Genomic DNA, 15,991 nt, shown 5'->3' with positions numbered 1-15,991 from the left:
ACCGCCTGGCTCCCGGACCTGACGAGGGGCCTCGGTGGTGCCCAGAGGAGGTGGGGGGAGGACAAGGCTGAGGTGGTGGGAGGGGAGCCTCGGTAGGTTGCAGAATCCATGCTGACCCCACCCTTGCCTCCGGCCTCTGTTCACTCAGCCTGTATTGGGTGGGAGCAGGGGCTCTCAGACAGACAGCAGGAGCCTGGGGTGGGCTGTTGCTGTGGTGACAGCTCCCTGTGCAGCCCCACCCCCCCTGGAATTGAGGGTGCTTCCTCTTGCCCCACTTCCTGAGCCTAATGGGAGGTGATGGAGATACCCCTGTCCCCCCCATGATTTATTAACAATAATTGGACCCAATTAAACACTTATTAGATCCAGACAGCGGCAGCCCGTAATTGTGGGTGTGTAGTCCTAGCTGGGGTCCTGTGCAGTCAGTGTGCCCCCTGCCCTGACACTGTGCTCAGGAGGGGCTGTCCCCGAGGGCTCTGCAGAAGCTCCGTTATAGGATGTGTGCTGGGGACATGACAAAGTTGAGAACTGAAACATTTAAAGAAGAAAACGTCAGGTCTGCAGAGCCCAGGTGCTAGGGTCCCTGAGGAGGTCATGCTGAGCATGAGGTGGGCAGCAGGGCCTGGGGAGGGGGGTGGGGGCTCAGGAGGACAGGTGGGGAAGGATGAGGTGTGTGGGTACCCAAGGGGCCCCAGGGAGAGATGACCTGGTCAGCTTGCAGCTGGGAGGCCCAGGAGGACGGGAGGGCAGGAGCTGCTGCAAAGCACGGACCTGGGGGAGGCTGGCTGTGGGGGCATGGAAGGTGGGGGAGTAGGCAGGGAAGGGCTTGTGTGGGGACAGGCCTGAGGAGAGGGGAGGCCTCCAGAGGAGCAGGAGGGAGGAGGCATGAGAAGAAAGGGGGAGCCTGGGCCAGCCAGGGCACTGGGTTCTTGGACGAGGATGGAAAATGTGACATGACCTCAGATACCACCACCCCCTGCCCTGCCGCTGTGTGACCTCAGGCGGGTCCATGAAAGGCAGGGGAGCTGGTCCCTGGGGAGGTGGCAGGGGAAAGTCAGTGTGGACAGTGGAGCAGCTCTCAGGGAAGAGGGTGGGCCAGGCGGGGGCTCTGAGGGGTAGAGGTCACGATCAGATGAGGGACTTTGATTCTGAGGTGGGGAGAGGATTCTGAGGTGGGGAGAGGCTCCTGAGCGATTCCCTGCAGTAGCATTGGCCTAGGGGCTGTTTGCCCCATGTGTGTGTGGGGGGATGGGTAAGTAGCGGATGCCTTGCTCCCTCCTACAGGTGCGGTCTGGGATGCCCTATCCACAGTTGTGAGGCTGGGAGCGAGGGCAGAGAAGATGGGCAGGGGTTTGAGAGGGGAAGGCATAAGGCCCTGGCAGTGATGGGAGCACACGTGTGTTCCTCTGAGCGCCAGCACGGACGTGGGCAGACACGCATGTACACATGTGACTGTCCATGCAAGGTCTCTGCAGGTGTGTAGACACTGGACCGTGGGCCAGGTGGTCCTGACCCACCACGTCCTGTCTTCTGGCCCCACCTCGAAGCATGCCGAGGAATGTTGTGTGGCTTCGGTGCCGTGTGTGAGCCCAGCGCAGAGGGTCCGGGCAGAGCCTCCTGTGTGTGCAAGAAGAGCACCTGCCCCAGCGTGGTGGCACCTGTGTGCGGCTCAGATGCCTCCACCTACAGCAACGAGTGCGAGCTGCAGCGGGCACAGTGCAGCCAGCAGAGGCGCATCCGCCTGCTGCGCAGGGGACCCTGCGGTAAATGCTGGGCAGAGCGGGGGCTGGGCCTGCAGTGGGAAGGGGGACAAGGAGGGCCGGGCAGGGTGGGCAGGGCCAGCGACGAGTGTGACCCCAGCCTGCCCCGCCCACAGGGACCCGAGACCCTTGCTCCAATGTAACCTGTAGCTTTGGCAGCACCTGTGCGCGCTCAGCAGACGGTCTGACGGCCACGTGCCTGTGCCCTGCCACATGCCAGGGGACCCCCGAGGGCCCCGTGTGTGGCAGCGATGGCACTGACTACCCCAGCGAGTGCCAGCTCTTGCGCCGTGCCTGCGCCCGTCAGGAAGACATCTTCAAGAAGTTCGACGGCCCTTGCGGTGAGCGCTGCCCCTGCGCATGCAGCATGGCCTTGGTCTGTGCACAGCAGCTGTACCCTCACCTCCGCCTCCGTTCCTCCAGACCCCTGCCAGGGCGCCCTCAATGACCTCAGCCGCGTCTGCCGCGTGAACCCGCGCACACGGCGCCCGGAGATGCTCCTGCGGCCAGAGAGCTGCCCTCCCCGACGGGCACCTGTGTGTGGGGACGATGGGGTCACCTATGATAACGACTGCGTCATGGGCCGAACGGGAGCCACCCGTGGTCTCCTCCTCCAGAAAGTGCGCTCTGGCCAGTGCCAGCCCCGAGGTGTGCAGCTCCTGGGGGAGGGCCCCATCCTGGCACCCTGCATGACCCAGGACCCTGCCTGTCCCCACCCTCTTCTGCCCGCCTCAACGGTCCCCACTCACCACCTCGGGTGCCCTGGGATCCCCTGCACATCCCAAAGTGGGGCGTGACGTGGCACTCCGGCCCTTCTGATCGCCTTGCTCCCCACCCCCAGACCAGTGCCCGGAGGCTTGCAGGTTCAGTGCTGTGTGCCTGTCCCGCCGAGGCCACCCCCGCTGCTCCTGCGACCGTGTCACCTGTGATGGAGCCTACAGACCCGTGTGTGCCCACGATGGGCACACATATGACAACGACTGCTGGCGCCAGCAGGCCGAGTGTCACCAGCAGCACAGCATCCCTGCCAAGCACCAGGGCCCGTGTGGTGAGCACCACGGGTGGGGTCCACACCGGGAGCAGGCTGGTCCTGCCACGGTCCCTGCTGCCTGTCATCACACACCATCTCCATCCCAGTCATACTCCTCCTCGGGTTGTGAGGGAGGGCTGGTCACTTTGGGGCACCTGGCAGGGCTATTGTCTGCCAGCGGGCTCCGGGGTGGTGGAATCCATCAGGAAGGTGCCTGCAGCGCCTGGGGGGATGTGGGGTGGAGGCAGAGGTCCATGTGCAGGCTCCCTGGTACCTGTGTGCAGCTGTCCTGCCCGTCAGCCCCCAAGTCCTCTGGGTCCCACCCTCCTGGGACACACATAGCCCCCTTAGAGGCAACATCTCCGTCGGGCTTTGAGGCGCCAGCAGAGGGCAGAGACGGCGTGTCCGGCGTGGGCTGGGGCACTGCCCACCTCTCACTCCGTCCCGTCAGTCGCTCTGTCCATCTTCCCGGTCTCTCTGCGTCTGTCTCCTTTCCTCTGCCCTCCCTTCCCTCTTGGCTCCACCTCTTGTGTCTTCCAGCCTGACCTGCTGGCAGGATGAGGTACCGCGCCTGCGGCCAGGAGCTCGCAGCCTGAGGTCTGCCCCCCGCGCGGCAGGGGGGGGTGGCTCGCTGCTGCCTGGCCTTGTGGTCCTCAGAGCAAGTGGACAGACACCTCCCCCCCGTGTGGCCCTGAGTGTGACTCTGGGTTGCAGACTCCCCTACTGCCACAGAGAGAGAGACCCGCCCCCCCACATGCCTGGGTGTCCCGGGGCTGCTGAAGGTCAAGGGTCAGTGGCCTGGGTGGGCTGGGTAAGCCTGGCCCTGACAACCCACTGAGGGCAGTCAAGAAAGTCCTGTGTCTTGAGGGCAGTCCCGCCCCACACTCATGCAGGGGCCTGGGGCCGTTTGGGTCTGTGTCCCTGTCCACATCTGTCCTGTGTCTGTCCCTTTCTCTGCTGTGTCCTGTGCATCTGGCCCTTCTCCTGGTCCACTTTTCCTCTGCCATCCCCACCCTGGGAGAGGGCCTGCTGCGTGGGGCTGGGGGCTTTGTGCATTGCCAAGGAGAGCAGGTGGGGACCCTGCTGAGTGGCCATGTTGTCCCTAGACCAGCCCCCGTCCCCCTGCCGTGGGGTGCAGTGCCCATTTGGGGCCACATGTGCTGTGAAGAATGGGGAAGCTGAGTGTGCGTGTCAGCAGGCGTGTTCGGGCATCTACGATCCCGTGTGTGGCAGCGATGGCGTCACGTATGGCAGCACGTGCGAGCTGGAGGCTACGGCCTGCGCCCTCGGGCGGGAGATCCGGGTGGCTCGCAGAGGACCCTGTGGTCAGTGGTGCACGAGTGGGTCTCGTGAGTCTCACTGGGGGTGGGCTGTCCTGGTCACCATGGTGATGGAGCCTTCTCCCCAGACCGCTGTGGGCAGTGCCACTTTGGAGCCCTGTGCGAGGCTGAGACTGGGCGCTGCGTGTGCCCCTCTGAGTGCGTGGCTTTGGTCCAGCCTGTGTGTGGCTCTGACGGGCGCACTTATGCCAGTGAGTGTGAACTACACGTCTATGCCTGCACCCACCAGATCAGCCTGCACGTGGCCTCGGCTGGACACTGCCGTGAGTGGGGCTGGGCATGCTTGGTGGGCTGTGGTCCTGTGCCTCCTCCAGCCGGTGTCAGCTGACCCCGGCCTGGCTCCACCTTCTGCAGAGACCTGCGGAGATACCGTGTGTGCCTTTGGGGCAGTGTGCTCGGCAGGGCAGTGTGTGTGTCCCCGGTGTGAGCGCCCTCCGCCTGGCCCTGTGTGTGGCAGCGATGGTGTAACCTACCGCAGTTCATGTGAGCTACGCGAGGCTGCCTGCCAGCAGCAGGCGCAGATCGAGGAGGCCCGGGCAGGGCCGTGTGAGCAGGGTAGGTTCGGGGCACAGCTGGTGTGGGCTGCTGGGCACCCACCTCAACCAGGACTCTGCAGGTGACCCAGCCTCCTCCCCATAGCTGAGTGCGGCTCAGGTGGCTCCGGCTCTGGAGAGGATGGCGAGTGTGAGCAGGAGCTGTGCCATCAGAGAGGCGGTGTCTGGGATGAGGACTCGGAGGACGGGCCGTGTGTCTGCGACTTCAGCTGCCAAAGTGTCCTGAGGAGCCCGGTGAGGACACCCCCCCCAACCCCCACCCCAACTCTGGACAGGCCGTGAGATGGGGGCTGCAGCTGCCCTACTGACACCATTCCCACAGGTCTGCGGCTCAGATGGGGTCACTTACAGCACCGAGTGTGAGCTGAAGAAGGCTAGATGTGAATCCCGGCAAGAGCTGTACATCGTGGCTCAGGGAGCCTGCCGCGGTGAGTGGGCATGCAGGGCATGTTCAAAAGTACATGTGCACACAGCTGTGAGGTGTGTGGGGTGGTTCATGGTTGTTGCATGTGCGCGGTGGTGGGCGTGTGAACATGTGTATGGTGTTTTAAGTGTGCAGTGTTGTGCGCATCCACGTTTGTGCAGCTGCAGTGTGGACGTGTGTGGCTGCCAGTCAACGAGTGTGTACTAAGTACCTACTGTGTGCCGGGCTGGGCTTCACTGCAGGGAGGGAGCAGTGAATCAGTGAAGCATCTAAACCCCTGCCCCTTCCTGCAGGCCCTACTCTGGCCCCGCTGCCACCTGCAGTTCCCCTGCACTGCACTCAGACCCCCTACGGCTGCTGCCAGGACAACACCACTGCTGCCAGGGGTGTGGGCCTGGCTGGCTGCCCCAGTGAGTACGCGAGCCTGGCCCTGACCCGCAGCCAGGAAGAGCCACGCGGCGGCAGTGACCCTGTCTCGCCCTGGCCTTGCAGGCTTCTGCCAGTGCAACCCACATGGCTCCTACAGCGGCACCTGTGACCCAGCCACAGGCCAGTGCTCCTGCCGCCCGGGCGTGGGGGGCCTCAAGTGTGACCGCTGTGAGCCCGGCTTCTGGAACTTCCGTGGTATCGTCACTGATGGCCGGAGCGGCTGCACCCGTGAGTGACAGGGCCCACAGTTGGTCCCCGGCCAAGCACTCCCACTTGTCCCCTGGGTCCCTGGGCCCCTCTTCCTACCTGCCAAGACTGCAGCCTGACCCACACCTGGCAGGGGCTGGGTCAGGCTCTGGGGCCCATGGGGAAGCCAGGCACAGATCTCAGCTTCTTCCCCCTGCCTCCCAGCCTGTAGCTGTGACCCCCTGGGTGCCGTGCGGGATGACTGTGAGCAGATGACCGGGCTGTGCTCCTGCAAGCCTGGGGTGGCTGGACCCAAGTGTGGGCAGTGTCCAGACGGCCGTGCCCTGGGCCCTACTGGCTGTGAAACAGGTGAAGCCCAGGCCTGGCACTGCACCAGGCTCCTGTGCTGGGGGTGGGGCCATCGCAGAGATCAGGCCTCTTAGTCAGTGGGGTCTCCCATGTCTGTGCCTCAGACTCCTTGGCACCCAAGACCTGTGCTGAGATGCACTGTGAATTCGGGGCATCCTGTGTGGAAGAGGCTGGCTCTGCCCACTGTGTATGCCCAACACCCACCTGTCTGGGGGCCAGTGCTGCCAAGGTGAGGAATGGGGAGTGTGGAGGATGGTGGGGGTGGGGAGGGGCCTCCCCCCAGCATCCTTGCCCTGTGCCCAGGTCTGCGGGTCAGATGGAGTCACCTACGGCAACGAGTGCCAGCTGAGGACCATCGCCTGCCGCCAGGGCTTGGACATCTCTATCCAGAGCCTCGGCCCCTGCCAGGGTGAGGCCTTACCCACTGCCCCAGAACTGACCAGGAAGGCCTGGCCTTAGCCCACCACCTGGACTCTCTCCTTGCAGGAGATGTCGCTTCTGACCCTCATCCCACATCTGCATCTATGGCCACCTCGGGGCTTGACCTGAGCGAGGAGTTGCTGCCCCCACCCAGCGCCCTCCCCCTGACTCCCAGCAGTACCCCCCGCAGCCGGCCCACCCCTCGACCCTTCTCACGACCTCAGACCACTGCCAGCCCTCTCAGGACCACTGCAAGGCCCATGCTGACCATGCCTCCCACGGCCCCCTCCACAGCAGCCAGCCTTGCCACATCTGCCTTCGGTGAATCTGGCAGCGCTGACGGGAGCGGTGATGAGGAGCTGAGTGGTGACCTGGAGGCCAGCGGGGCTGGCTCAGGAGGTGGGCATGGGCTCAGGGGCTGAGGGGGCAGGGCCCAGGAGGGCTGCACTGGGGCTGGGCTCAGACTGCACCTCCCCAGGACTTGAGCTCCCTGAGGGCAACAGTGCGGTGACCCCTGGGCCGCCCATTGAGAGGGCCTCCTGCTACAACTCACCAATGGGCTGCTGCTCAGACGGCAAGACGCCTTCACTGGACGCAGAGGGCTCCAACTGTCCTGGTGAGTGGGTGGCTGGGGACTGGGATGGAGCATGAGAAGTGGACTGGATGCTGTCTCCCAGGCAGCTGGCCTGCCCAGCAGGTGGGCCCTTGGGGTGTGTGGTCTTCTGATTTTGGCACACGTGTGTGCGTGGTCTTGGGGATTCAGCACATGCTCACATACATGTGTTCTCGGCCTCCACACATCTGTGGGTGCCCAGGACCCTGTGCCTAACTTGTTTTTCCTGTTGCAAGCCAACCTGGGGCCCTGCTCCAAGGAATCTGCCTGGTAACTGATGCCAGCCCTGCCCTGAGGCCCCACTAACCTCATGACCATCTGACTAACTGCCACCCGCCCTGCACCCTGCGTGGCTTGCTGCTGGGGCCTGTGCCCGTGGCTGGCCCAGAGGCCAGGCAGGTGCCAGGCACGATCTCACTGCCCCCTCCCCCACAGCCACCAGGGCATTCCAAGGGGTGCTGGAGCTCGAGGGGGTCGAGGGCCAGGAGCTGTTCTACACGCCAGAGATGGCTGACCCCAAGTCAGAGCTGTTTGGAGAGACTGCCAGGAGCATCGAGAGCGCAGTGAGTGTGGGGCCGGGGGCAGGGGTGCAGCCCCTACCAGCCATTGGCCCTTTTCCCAGGACAGACCCCGAGAATCACTGGTGTGGAAGGCCCAAGGGTCCAGCCTGGGCAGCCTCCCGGAGCCTAACCCACTGCCCACCCACAGCTGGATGACCTCTTCCGGAACTCGGACGTTAAGAAGGACTTCCGAAGTGTCCGCCTACGGGACTTGGGGCCCGGCAGCTCAGTCCGAGCCATTGTGGATGTGCACTTCGACCCCAGTGAGCCCCCTGCCCCAGTCCCTCCCAGGAGGTAGTAGGGGACTGCGCTGGGCTCTGTGGTGCTCAAAGTCCCCTCCTCCCCAGCCACAACCTTCAGGGCACTTGATGTGGGCCGGGCCCTGCTCCGGCAGATCCAGGTGTCCAGGCGCCGGTCCCTAGGGGTGAGGCGGCCTCTGCAGGAACATGTGCGGTTCATGGACTTCGGTAAGTGCCTGGCCTGCCACCTGCCATAGCTTGCCTGACCCCTCCCCTGCTGCCCTGAGGACCCCTGCTCCTTGTGGATCCTGACCACTCCCCCTACCCACAGACTGGTTTCCTGCATTCTTCACGGGAGCCACCCCTGCTGCAGCCACAGCCAGAGCCACCACTGTGGCCCGCCTGCCTCCTTCAGCTGCGACCCCTCGGGCCTTCTACCCTAGTCACACTAGCCGGCCCGTCAGCAGGACCACAGCTCCTGCCACCACACACCAGCTGCCCACCACTGCCCCCAGTCGTGTGCCTGGACGCCGGCCCCTGCCCCCAGGAACCCAGCAGCCCCCAAGGCCCTGCGACTCACAGCCATGCCTCCACGGGGGGACCTGCCAGGACCAGGGCTCAGGCAGAGACTTCACCTGCAGCTGCCCAGCGGGCAGGTGGGGCGCCATCTGTGAGAAGGGTAAGATCATCCGTGCTAGAGAGGGGCAGGGAGGCAGATGGGCCCAGCTGGGGTGCACTAAGCCACTGTCGGGAGCGAGGGGCTGGACAGGGGCATCAGGTTGGGGAAGGGGGACACCCTGCTGGGGGCAGACAGGCGGTCAGGGCCGAGGCAGCCAGGTCCCCCGCACGCTCCATCGGCCCCTCCCTGTCTCCTGCAGCACTGCGCCCCGCCATACCAGCCTTTGGGGGCCACTCCTTCCTGGCCTTCCCTACCCTCCGTGCCTACCACACCCTGCGCCTGGCACTCGAGTTCCGGGCGCTGGAGCTCCAGGGGCTGCTGCTCTACAACGGCAACGCCAGGGGCAAGGACTTCCTGGCACTGGCACTGCTTGGGGGCCGTGTGCAGCTCAGGTGGGTGGCGGGCAGGGGGTGGCCACGGGTGGGGGTGTGGGGTGGGGCGAGGCCTAGCATGGTCCTGGCTCCTTTTGGCTGTCCTGAGGGCCAGCTCTCGCCCCCCCGCCCCCCCCAGGTTCGACACAGGTTCAGGGCCTGCAGTGCTCACCAGCTCCGTGCCCGTGCAGCCTGGCCGGTGGCATCACCTGGAGCTATCTCGGCACTGGCGCCAGGGTACGCTCTCTGTGGACGGTGAGACTCCTGTCCTGGGCCAGAGCCCCAGCGGCACTGATGGACTCAACCTGGACACAGACCTTTTTGTGGGTGGCGTCCCTGAGGACCAGGCTTCTGTGTGAGCACGGAGGAGAGTGGGGTGGCCCTGACCACAGACCCCTGACCATGATCCTAACCCCTGACTCTTGGGGGAGGCATCCAGGAAGTTGAGGCTCCCTGTGAATAGCAAAGGAGTGGATGGATAGGTGTGGACAGTGTCTGTGACCCTGACCCCAACCCTGATCCTTGACCGTGGCCCTGGTTCTGTCCTCATCCTGAGGACCAGGCTGCTGCATGATCACCACGGAGGGGCTGGGCTGGCCGGACCTTCAGTCTGACCCTTGACCTTCAACCCAACCCACCTCCTGATTCTGTCCTGTTTGTGGGACTGTCCACCTTGTGAGCACCAGCAGTGGGCAGTGGGGCGGGGGGAGCAGCCCTGACTCACCATCCTGGCCGACTGATGGATGCCGGTGTCACAGCTGGCAGTGAGAGAGGACACTTCTGGGCTCTGGCCTCTGACCCTGACCCTTATCTTGGTGGCAGGGTGCTTGAGCGGACCTCTGTCAGCGTCGGTCTTAGGGGCTGTATCCGCCTGCTGGACGTCAACAACCAGCAGCTGGACCTAAGCGTATGGCAAGGGTCTGTGACTCGAAGCTCCCGCGTGGGCGAGTGCGGGGACCACCCCTGCCTGCCCAACCCCTGCCTCAGCGGGGCCCCGTGCCAGGCCCTGGAGGCTGGCATGTTCCACTGTCAGTGCCCACCCGGCCGCTTTGGTGAGGGCAGGACCTGGGCTGGGTGCTGGGGGCGCCTGTGTGTCTGTGGGCGGGGCTCAGGCCTCTCAGGACCCCATCCTGTCTCCCTCCAGGCCCGACCTGTGCAGATGAGAAGGACCCTTGTCAGCCAAACCCCTGCCATGGGGCAGCCCCCTGCCACGTGCTGCCCCAGGGCGAAGCCGAGTGCGAGTGCCCCCAGGGCCGGGGAGGCAGCCTCTGCCAAACAGGTGGGGGCATCAGCACTCGGGGCAGGGAGGGCGGTGCGGGTGAGGGGGCTCCAGGGTCAGGGCCCGGCACCCTGTATGACCCCTCTCCTGTCCTCACAGTCTTGGAGCAGGATGGCATCCAGCCCTTCCTGGCCGACTTCAGCAGCTTCTCCTACCTGGAGCTGAAAGGCCTGCACACCTTTGAGCGGGACCTGGGGTCAGTTGGGCAGAGGGCTGGATGAGGGGAAGCAGTCCCCCCACCCCCATCCAACCTTGGGGTGAAGGGGCATTGAGGCCGCTCCGCTGACCCCGTGTGCTCCCAGGGAGAAGATGGTGCTGGAGGTGGTCTTCCTGGCGCGGGGCCCCAGCGGCCTGCTCCTCTACAACGGGCAGAAGGCAGACGGCAAGGGGGACTTTGTGTCACTGGCGTTGCACGACCGCCTGCTGGAGTTCCGCTATGACCTGGGCAAGGGGGCAGCAGTCATCAGGTGTGCACGTGGGCGCAGGGTCCCTCAGGCCCTGGTGGGCAGACCAGCAGAGGCCACAGTCGGCTCACAGTGCCCCTCTTCTCCAGGAGCAAGGAGCCAGTGGCCCTGGGTGCCTGGACCCGGGTCTCCCTGGAGCGGAACGGCCGCAAAGGGGCTCTGCGTGTTGGCGATGGGCCCCGTGTGCTGGGGGAGTCCCCGGTGAGCCGGCGCCTCCTGGGCCTTTCCACCTGCTCCCAGCCACCCCCGGGAGGGAGGCGAGCGGCCCCCGCCCCACAGCCGGCTCTCACTGAACTGTTTTCTCTCCCTTCTGTCCTGTGCCTCTGTCTGTCTCCTCTCTACTCCTACTGCTCTCTGGCCCTTGCTCTGCAACCCCTACCCCGCTCTTCGCTCTCCGGATGTCAGAAATCCCGCAAGGTACCACCTCCCCTCTCGGCCTGCTCATCCGTCCTCTGCCGCCTCTACCCCTAGAGTAGCTCCCTCTGACTAAGCCCCACTTGCGCCGCCGCATCCATGTGGTTAACTTTGCCTCCCACTAGGCTGGAGGGCGAGTGGGTGGGTTGTCGTGGGCCGACCAGGTCCTGGTCTGGGCTCCATGTCCTTGTTCCTGCCCAGGGGATGGGCTCCACAGCCCTTCATCTTGCACCTCCCCCCAGGTGCCGCACACCATCCTCAACCTGAAGGAGCCACTCTATATTGGGGGGGCCCCTGACTTCAGCAAACTGGCCCGGGCGGCTGCGGTGGCCTCTGGCTTCAATGGCGCCATCCAGCTGGTATGTGGGGCTGGGGTGAGGCTCTGCCCAGCCAGGGTCTCTCCATAGGGGCGGTGCGGTGGTGGCCTCCAGGAAGGGCTCATCCAAGAGGGGGCCTCTGTCCTCCTGGGCTGGGCGCTGCCCTGAGGGTTGGGAGGACGGCAGGCGGGACAGAGGCTGTCACGCCCTTTCCCCAGGTCTCCCTGAATGGTCTCCAGCTGCTGACCCGGGAGCACGTGGTGCGGGCGGTGGACGTCTCATCCTTTGCAGACCACCCTTGTACCCGGGCCACAGGTCACCCTTGCCTCAACGGGGCCTCCTGTCTCCCTCGGGAGGCCTCCTACGAGTGCCTGTGCCCTGGGGGCTTCTCAGGGCTGCACTGTGAGAAGGGTGAGTGATGCCCGCACGGGGCTGAGGCTGGACCCGGTGGAGCCCCACCAAGGCCCGCGCTCACGCTGGCTGTCTCTCAGGCCTGATTGAGAAGGCAGCAGGGGATCTGGACGCTCTGGCCTTTGACGGACGGACCTACATCGAGTACCTCAACGCTGTGACCGAGAGGTAGTGTGCCACCCGGGGGCTGCGCATTCCCCCGCCCTCTGCCATCTGTCTGGCCCCGTCTGTGCACACGTGCAGGGTGAGATGCAGGGCCCTCCACACCTGTCCCGGCTCTGTGGCCAGGAAGGGGAGGCCCAGGTTTGCCGGGCTCCACCAACCCTGCCCACCCCACGCCTCCTCCACACTCCTTCCTTCTCATGGCTCTGTCTCTTTGTTTCCAAGCGAACTGACCAATGAGATCCCAGCGTAAGTAGCATCTGGGCCCTAGCTGCACCTTCACTCTGTCACTCTGGTCCGTCTTCTGCTCCTCACCCACCTGGCAGCACATCCCGAGGGCAAGGGTGGAACTTTCCATCCCCAGTTGAGGATGGGGGTTTGGGGGGCTGTTCGTGCCACACGGGGCTCAGTTTCCTAGCTTGGAAGCGAGGAGTCAGCCCTTTCCAGGATGTGTGCTGAATGCCAGGCCACTCATTCGCCCCTGCAGCCCCTCCTCTCACCACAAGGCACATGTGTGCGTGTGGATGCGTCCCCATGCATGCCCGCGTGTCTGTGTGCCCACACACACGTGTGTCTGAGTCTGTGTGCACTTGCACATGTTGGGGGCATCCAGGAGCCTCTCCCAGGCAGGGCCCCTGGTCTCCATCCCGTGCGACTCAGGCCTCCACTCACCCTCTGCCATGCCTGCCAGCTCCATGTCCACGTGTGCTGCACGTGCCACTGCCAGTGCTCTGCAGGGGGTGGAGCCAGTGCCCGGGCCCGGGTGTCTCTGTGGCGCTTGCTTCTCCCACCTTCCACTGTTGAAAGGGGATGTGGGGAGAGGCTGCTGCCAGGTCCCACCCTGCCCTGCGCTACAGCCTGTCTGTCCCCCGCTCACCTGCCTCCCTCTCTTCCTGCTTCTAAGCCCTGAAGCTCCAGATTCCGGGGCCCTCCACAGGTGAGCAGTGGCCCCTGGCCCCCGCTGACTGCCCATCGTCTTCCCATCTCTCTGTCTCTCAGCCACGCTGTCCCTCTGTCCACCTCACTCCTCTGACTGTGTCTGCCCATCTGGCCCCACCTCCCACCGTCCAGCTCTTGGCGCATCGGGCCCACTGTTGGTGTCCACCACCTGCCCATCCAGCTGCCCCGGTGGCATCACCAGCCTTTACGGCCTCTGTAGTCCTGACCCTCACCTTCCTACCTCACCTACCCTATCCCCACCACCCTCCTGGAGGTCCTGACCAGCACTCTGCCCACCAGTGAGAAGGCGCTACAGAGCAACCGCTTTGAGCTGAGCCTGCGCACTGAGGCCACACAGGGGCTGGTGCTGTGGAGCGGCAAGGCCACAGAGCGGGCAGACTACGTCGCACTGGCCATCGTGGACGGACGCCTGCAGCTGACTTACGACCTGGGCTCCCAGCCCGTGGTGCTGCGTTCCACCGTACTAGTCAACACCAACCGCTGGTTGCGGGTCAGGGCGCACAGGTCAGGAGGGGGCCAGGGACACCGAGAATAGCAGCGGGTGATGCCTGGACTTGCCCAGCCAGGGCATGCCTGGCCACTCGTGGCTAGGGTAGGAGTTTGGTGGGGGAGGCGGCCACTGGACCTGAGGTCGCTGCCAGTGAGGCCAGAGGGACAAGAGGACATAGGAGAAGCAGTAATGGCCTAGTGTTCTGAAGGGGATTCCCTGCTCTGTCCAGACGCTGGTTGGGGACGTGTCCCTCTGGTCTGAGCCCTGCCATCCCCTCTAGCAAAGCTTGACCCACGTGAGGCCCCCCACCCTTGGCCATCAGGTGCTCTCCTGGGGTCAGTGCTACCCCATCCTGGCCCCCAGGGGTGCCATTTGGTGGTGGTCCCCAGGGTGTGGTGTTGGGGTGAAGGGATGGAGGGGTCAGGATCTGGAGGCAGCAGTGTGGGCCCTCTGGAGCCGCCTAATGGCCTCACCCCACCCACACCCCCAGGGAGCAGAGGGAAGGTTCCCTTCAGGTGGGCAATGAGGCTCCTGTGACCGGCTCCTCCCCACTGGGCGCCACACAACTGGACACAGACGGAGCCCTGTGGCTGGGTGAGTATTCTGGAGGGAGGTGGGGGCGGGGTCAGCCAAGGGTCTCAGGCACTCTGAAAGACAGATCCCATCCCCGGGGGCTGGCAGCTGTGTCAGCCCCACCCAGGACAGCAGACAGGCTGGCTGGGGTGGGGCCCTCTCCCCTCCTGTCTTAGCCCCTATAATTCCCAGGGCGGTGTGGGGCCAGGAGGCTGGAGCACATCCGCAGGTTACCTGGTCCCTGCAGGCCCTGACAGCCCCCAAGTAACTCGCCTGGCCATTCAGGTGCAGTGGGCCCCTCTGCCTGCCAGTGTCCTGCCTGCCCATCACTGAATCGTAGCCTAGTGAGCTTTCCTCTGTGTTCCTGTAGGTGGCCTGGAGAAGTTGCCTGCGGGCCAGGCCCTGCCCAAGGCCTACGGCACGGGCTTCGTGGGCTGCCTGCGGGACGTGGTGGTGGGTCGGCGCCCGCTGCACCTGCTGGAGGACGCCGTCACCAAGCCGGAGCTTCGGCCCTGTCCTGCCCTGTGAGCCACACCACACCCACCACCTACCCTGCTGTAATTATTTTCTATTTTTGTAAACTTGTTGCTGTTTTGATATGATTTCCTTGCCCATGTGTTGGCCGGAGGGACTGCTGGCCCAACCTCCCTCCTATCCAGGCAGACGAGCTGCAGAGACAGACTTGGTGCCTAGGGACTCTCGGGGTGATGGGGGTGGAGGTGATGTGGCACGTGGAGGGCTTGGCTCACTTGGCAGTCTTGGGATGTGCCCCTCTGCCTCAAGACACCGTGTCCTGGCCTCTTGGGCTGTGCCTTCCCCATGTGTCCACTCGTGTTGGCCCTCGTGTTTTCCGGCCTGTCAGCAGACCCCACATACACGCTGCCTATGTTCCATCTGGTGAGACCAGTGTCCACAGAGCAGGAGGGCCCTTCCTCTATGCAGGCTCCATGAGGCCTTTCTGGGGGTCCCACCTGAGCCATTCCTCCTTCCAGCATGTGCCCGCTGGGGCTAGCCTCACCAGGGCTAGCCGAGCCAGAGCCAGCCCCTCCAGGGCCTCCTGTGCCAATACTGTGACTTGGAAAAAATGTCACTGTTGGGGCCACACTGCACCCTTCCCTCCAGCTGTGCCCACTAGTCGCAAGGCACTGGAGAGTGGAGGCCAGGCCCAGGCCTGTTCAGGGCACCCTGGCCATCAGCTGGCCCTGCCCATCCATCCAGCCACCCTCAGCATGGCTGTGTTCCCTCCCTGTAAGGAGCCCGAGAGGGAGCGGGGCTACTGTATGGTATGGTTGACATCTACTGCCTGCTTACCTGGGCTGCAGGCATCCTCTCTCAAGGAGGCATGTCCAGTCCTGACCACCAACCACAGTCTTTATGTATTGATTTTATTTGACATCTGCGGTGGTGGGGCTGTTGTCTTTCCTGTCCTGGATTGAGGGCAGCTGAGGACACTACACAGCAAACCTCTCCAATTCTAGTGCAAGGAGTGGTTGTCCTTATCCAGGAATGACCAGGAGCTGACCAAAGCCAAGGGGTAGGTGTAGGAGTGGCAGAGATGGCTGCAAAGCCAAAAATGCCTTAAACTGCAATGTTAGGTTTCATCTGGTCTGGTCTCCACTGTCTGCCTGTGTCCCGTCCTGGTCAGGGTGGCAGCCCCAAGCCTCCCACAGCCCCTCCCACAGCCAGGCCTGGGCTGTCTGGCTTAGAAGCTGGAGGGAGCCTCATATGTCCTGTTACTAACTCCAGTCCATGTCTGTGTCAATTGCCGTGAAATAAAGTCTGAATACTTTAAAGAGGTGCTTGCATGTGTACCCACAAACCACTGCCATCAGCCCCACCTGGCCCTGCACTCGCCCACCTGGCTGGTTCTTCTCTACAGTAGCTTCTTGCTCCCTTAGGTGGCTCTGGATGGAGGAGGGTCCCAGCGATGGGGTGGGGGACTGCTTT

At 64.2% G+C, this 15,991-nt stretch overlaps 1 protein-coding gene across 5 annotated transcripts in view; it reads left to right on the top strand.

Annotated features, from left to right (window-relative positions):
* The window catches only part of AGRN (agrin), a 33,157-nt gene extending 17,320 nt beyond the window's left edge, over positions 1-15,837 (top strand). The window contains exons 4-38 of one of the 5 annotated variants that reach the window (XM_074377777.1): positions 1,548-1,763; positions 1,877-2,101; positions 2,184-2,408; positions 2,602-2,808; positions 3,897-4,115; positions 4,199-4,393; positions 4,485-4,685; positions 4,770-4,918; positions 5,007-5,112; positions 5,402-5,518; positions 5,601-5,765; positions 5,949-6,092; positions 6,197-6,321; positions 6,396-6,501; positions 6,807-6,911; positions 6,991-7,128; positions 7,561-7,688; positions 7,834-7,948; positions 8,033-8,152; positions 8,256-8,603; positions 8,803-8,995; positions 9,114-9,329; positions 9,797-10,026; positions 10,119-10,253; positions 10,353-10,449; positions 10,556-10,720; positions 10,807-10,918; positions 11,374-11,490; positions 11,667-11,859; positions 11,940-12,027; positions 12,247-12,270; positions 12,926-12,958; positions 13,261-13,485; positions 13,962-14,065; positions 14,415-15,837. In XM_074377777.1, the coding sequence (XP_074233878.1) occupies positions 1,548-1,763; positions 1,877-2,101; positions 2,184-2,408; positions 2,602-2,808; positions 3,897-4,115; positions 4,199-4,393; positions 4,485-4,685; positions 4,770-4,918; positions 5,007-5,112; positions 5,402-5,518; positions 5,601-5,765; positions 5,949-6,092; positions 6,197-6,321; positions 6,396-6,501; positions 6,807-6,911; positions 6,991-7,128; positions 7,561-7,688; positions 7,834-7,948; positions 8,033-8,152; positions 8,256-8,603; positions 8,803-8,995; positions 9,114-9,329; positions 9,797-10,026; positions 10,119-10,253; positions 10,353-10,449; positions 10,556-10,720; positions 10,807-10,918; positions 11,374-11,490; positions 11,667-11,859; positions 11,940-12,027; positions 12,247-12,270; positions 12,926-12,958; positions 13,261-13,485; positions 13,962-14,065; positions 14,415-14,572 (5,444 nt within the window). In that variant the 3' untranslated portion in view covers positions 14,573-15,837. Of the gene's footprint in view, positions 1-1,547; positions 1,764-1,876; positions 2,102-2,183; positions 2,409-2,601; positions 2,809-3,896; positions 4,116-4,198; positions 4,394-4,484; positions 4,686-4,769; positions 4,919-5,006; positions 5,113-5,401; positions 5,519-5,600; positions 5,766-5,948; positions 6,093-6,196; positions 6,322-6,395; positions 6,502-6,578; positions 6,912-6,990; positions 7,129-7,560; positions 7,689-7,833; positions 7,949-8,032; positions 8,153-8,255; positions 8,604-8,802; positions 8,996-9,113; positions 9,330-9,796; positions 10,027-10,118; positions 10,254-10,352; positions 10,450-10,555; positions 10,721-10,806; positions 10,919-11,122; positions 11,204-11,373; positions 11,491-11,666; positions 11,860-11,939; positions 12,028-12,246; positions 12,271-12,925; positions 12,959-13,260; positions 13,486-13,961; positions 14,066-14,414 lie in introns of those variants that run through there. The other 4 variants (XM_074377774.1, XM_074377775.1, XM_074377776.1 and 1 more) reach the window with 4 other exon arrangements.
* Positions 15,838-15,991: the final 154 nt, after the last annotated feature.

This window comes from Camelus bactrianus, chromosome 13, assembly GCF_048773025.1.
Source record: "Camelus bactrianus isolate YW-2024 breed Bactrian camel chromosome 13, ASM4877302v1, whole genome shotgun sequence".
Lineage (NCBI taxonomy): Eukaryota > Metazoa > Chordata > Mammalia > Artiodactyla > Camelidae > Camelus > Camelus bactrianus.
The sequence above is the reverse complement of the archived record's forward strand: the minus strand, read 5'-3'. Positions and strand labels throughout refer to the sequence as shown.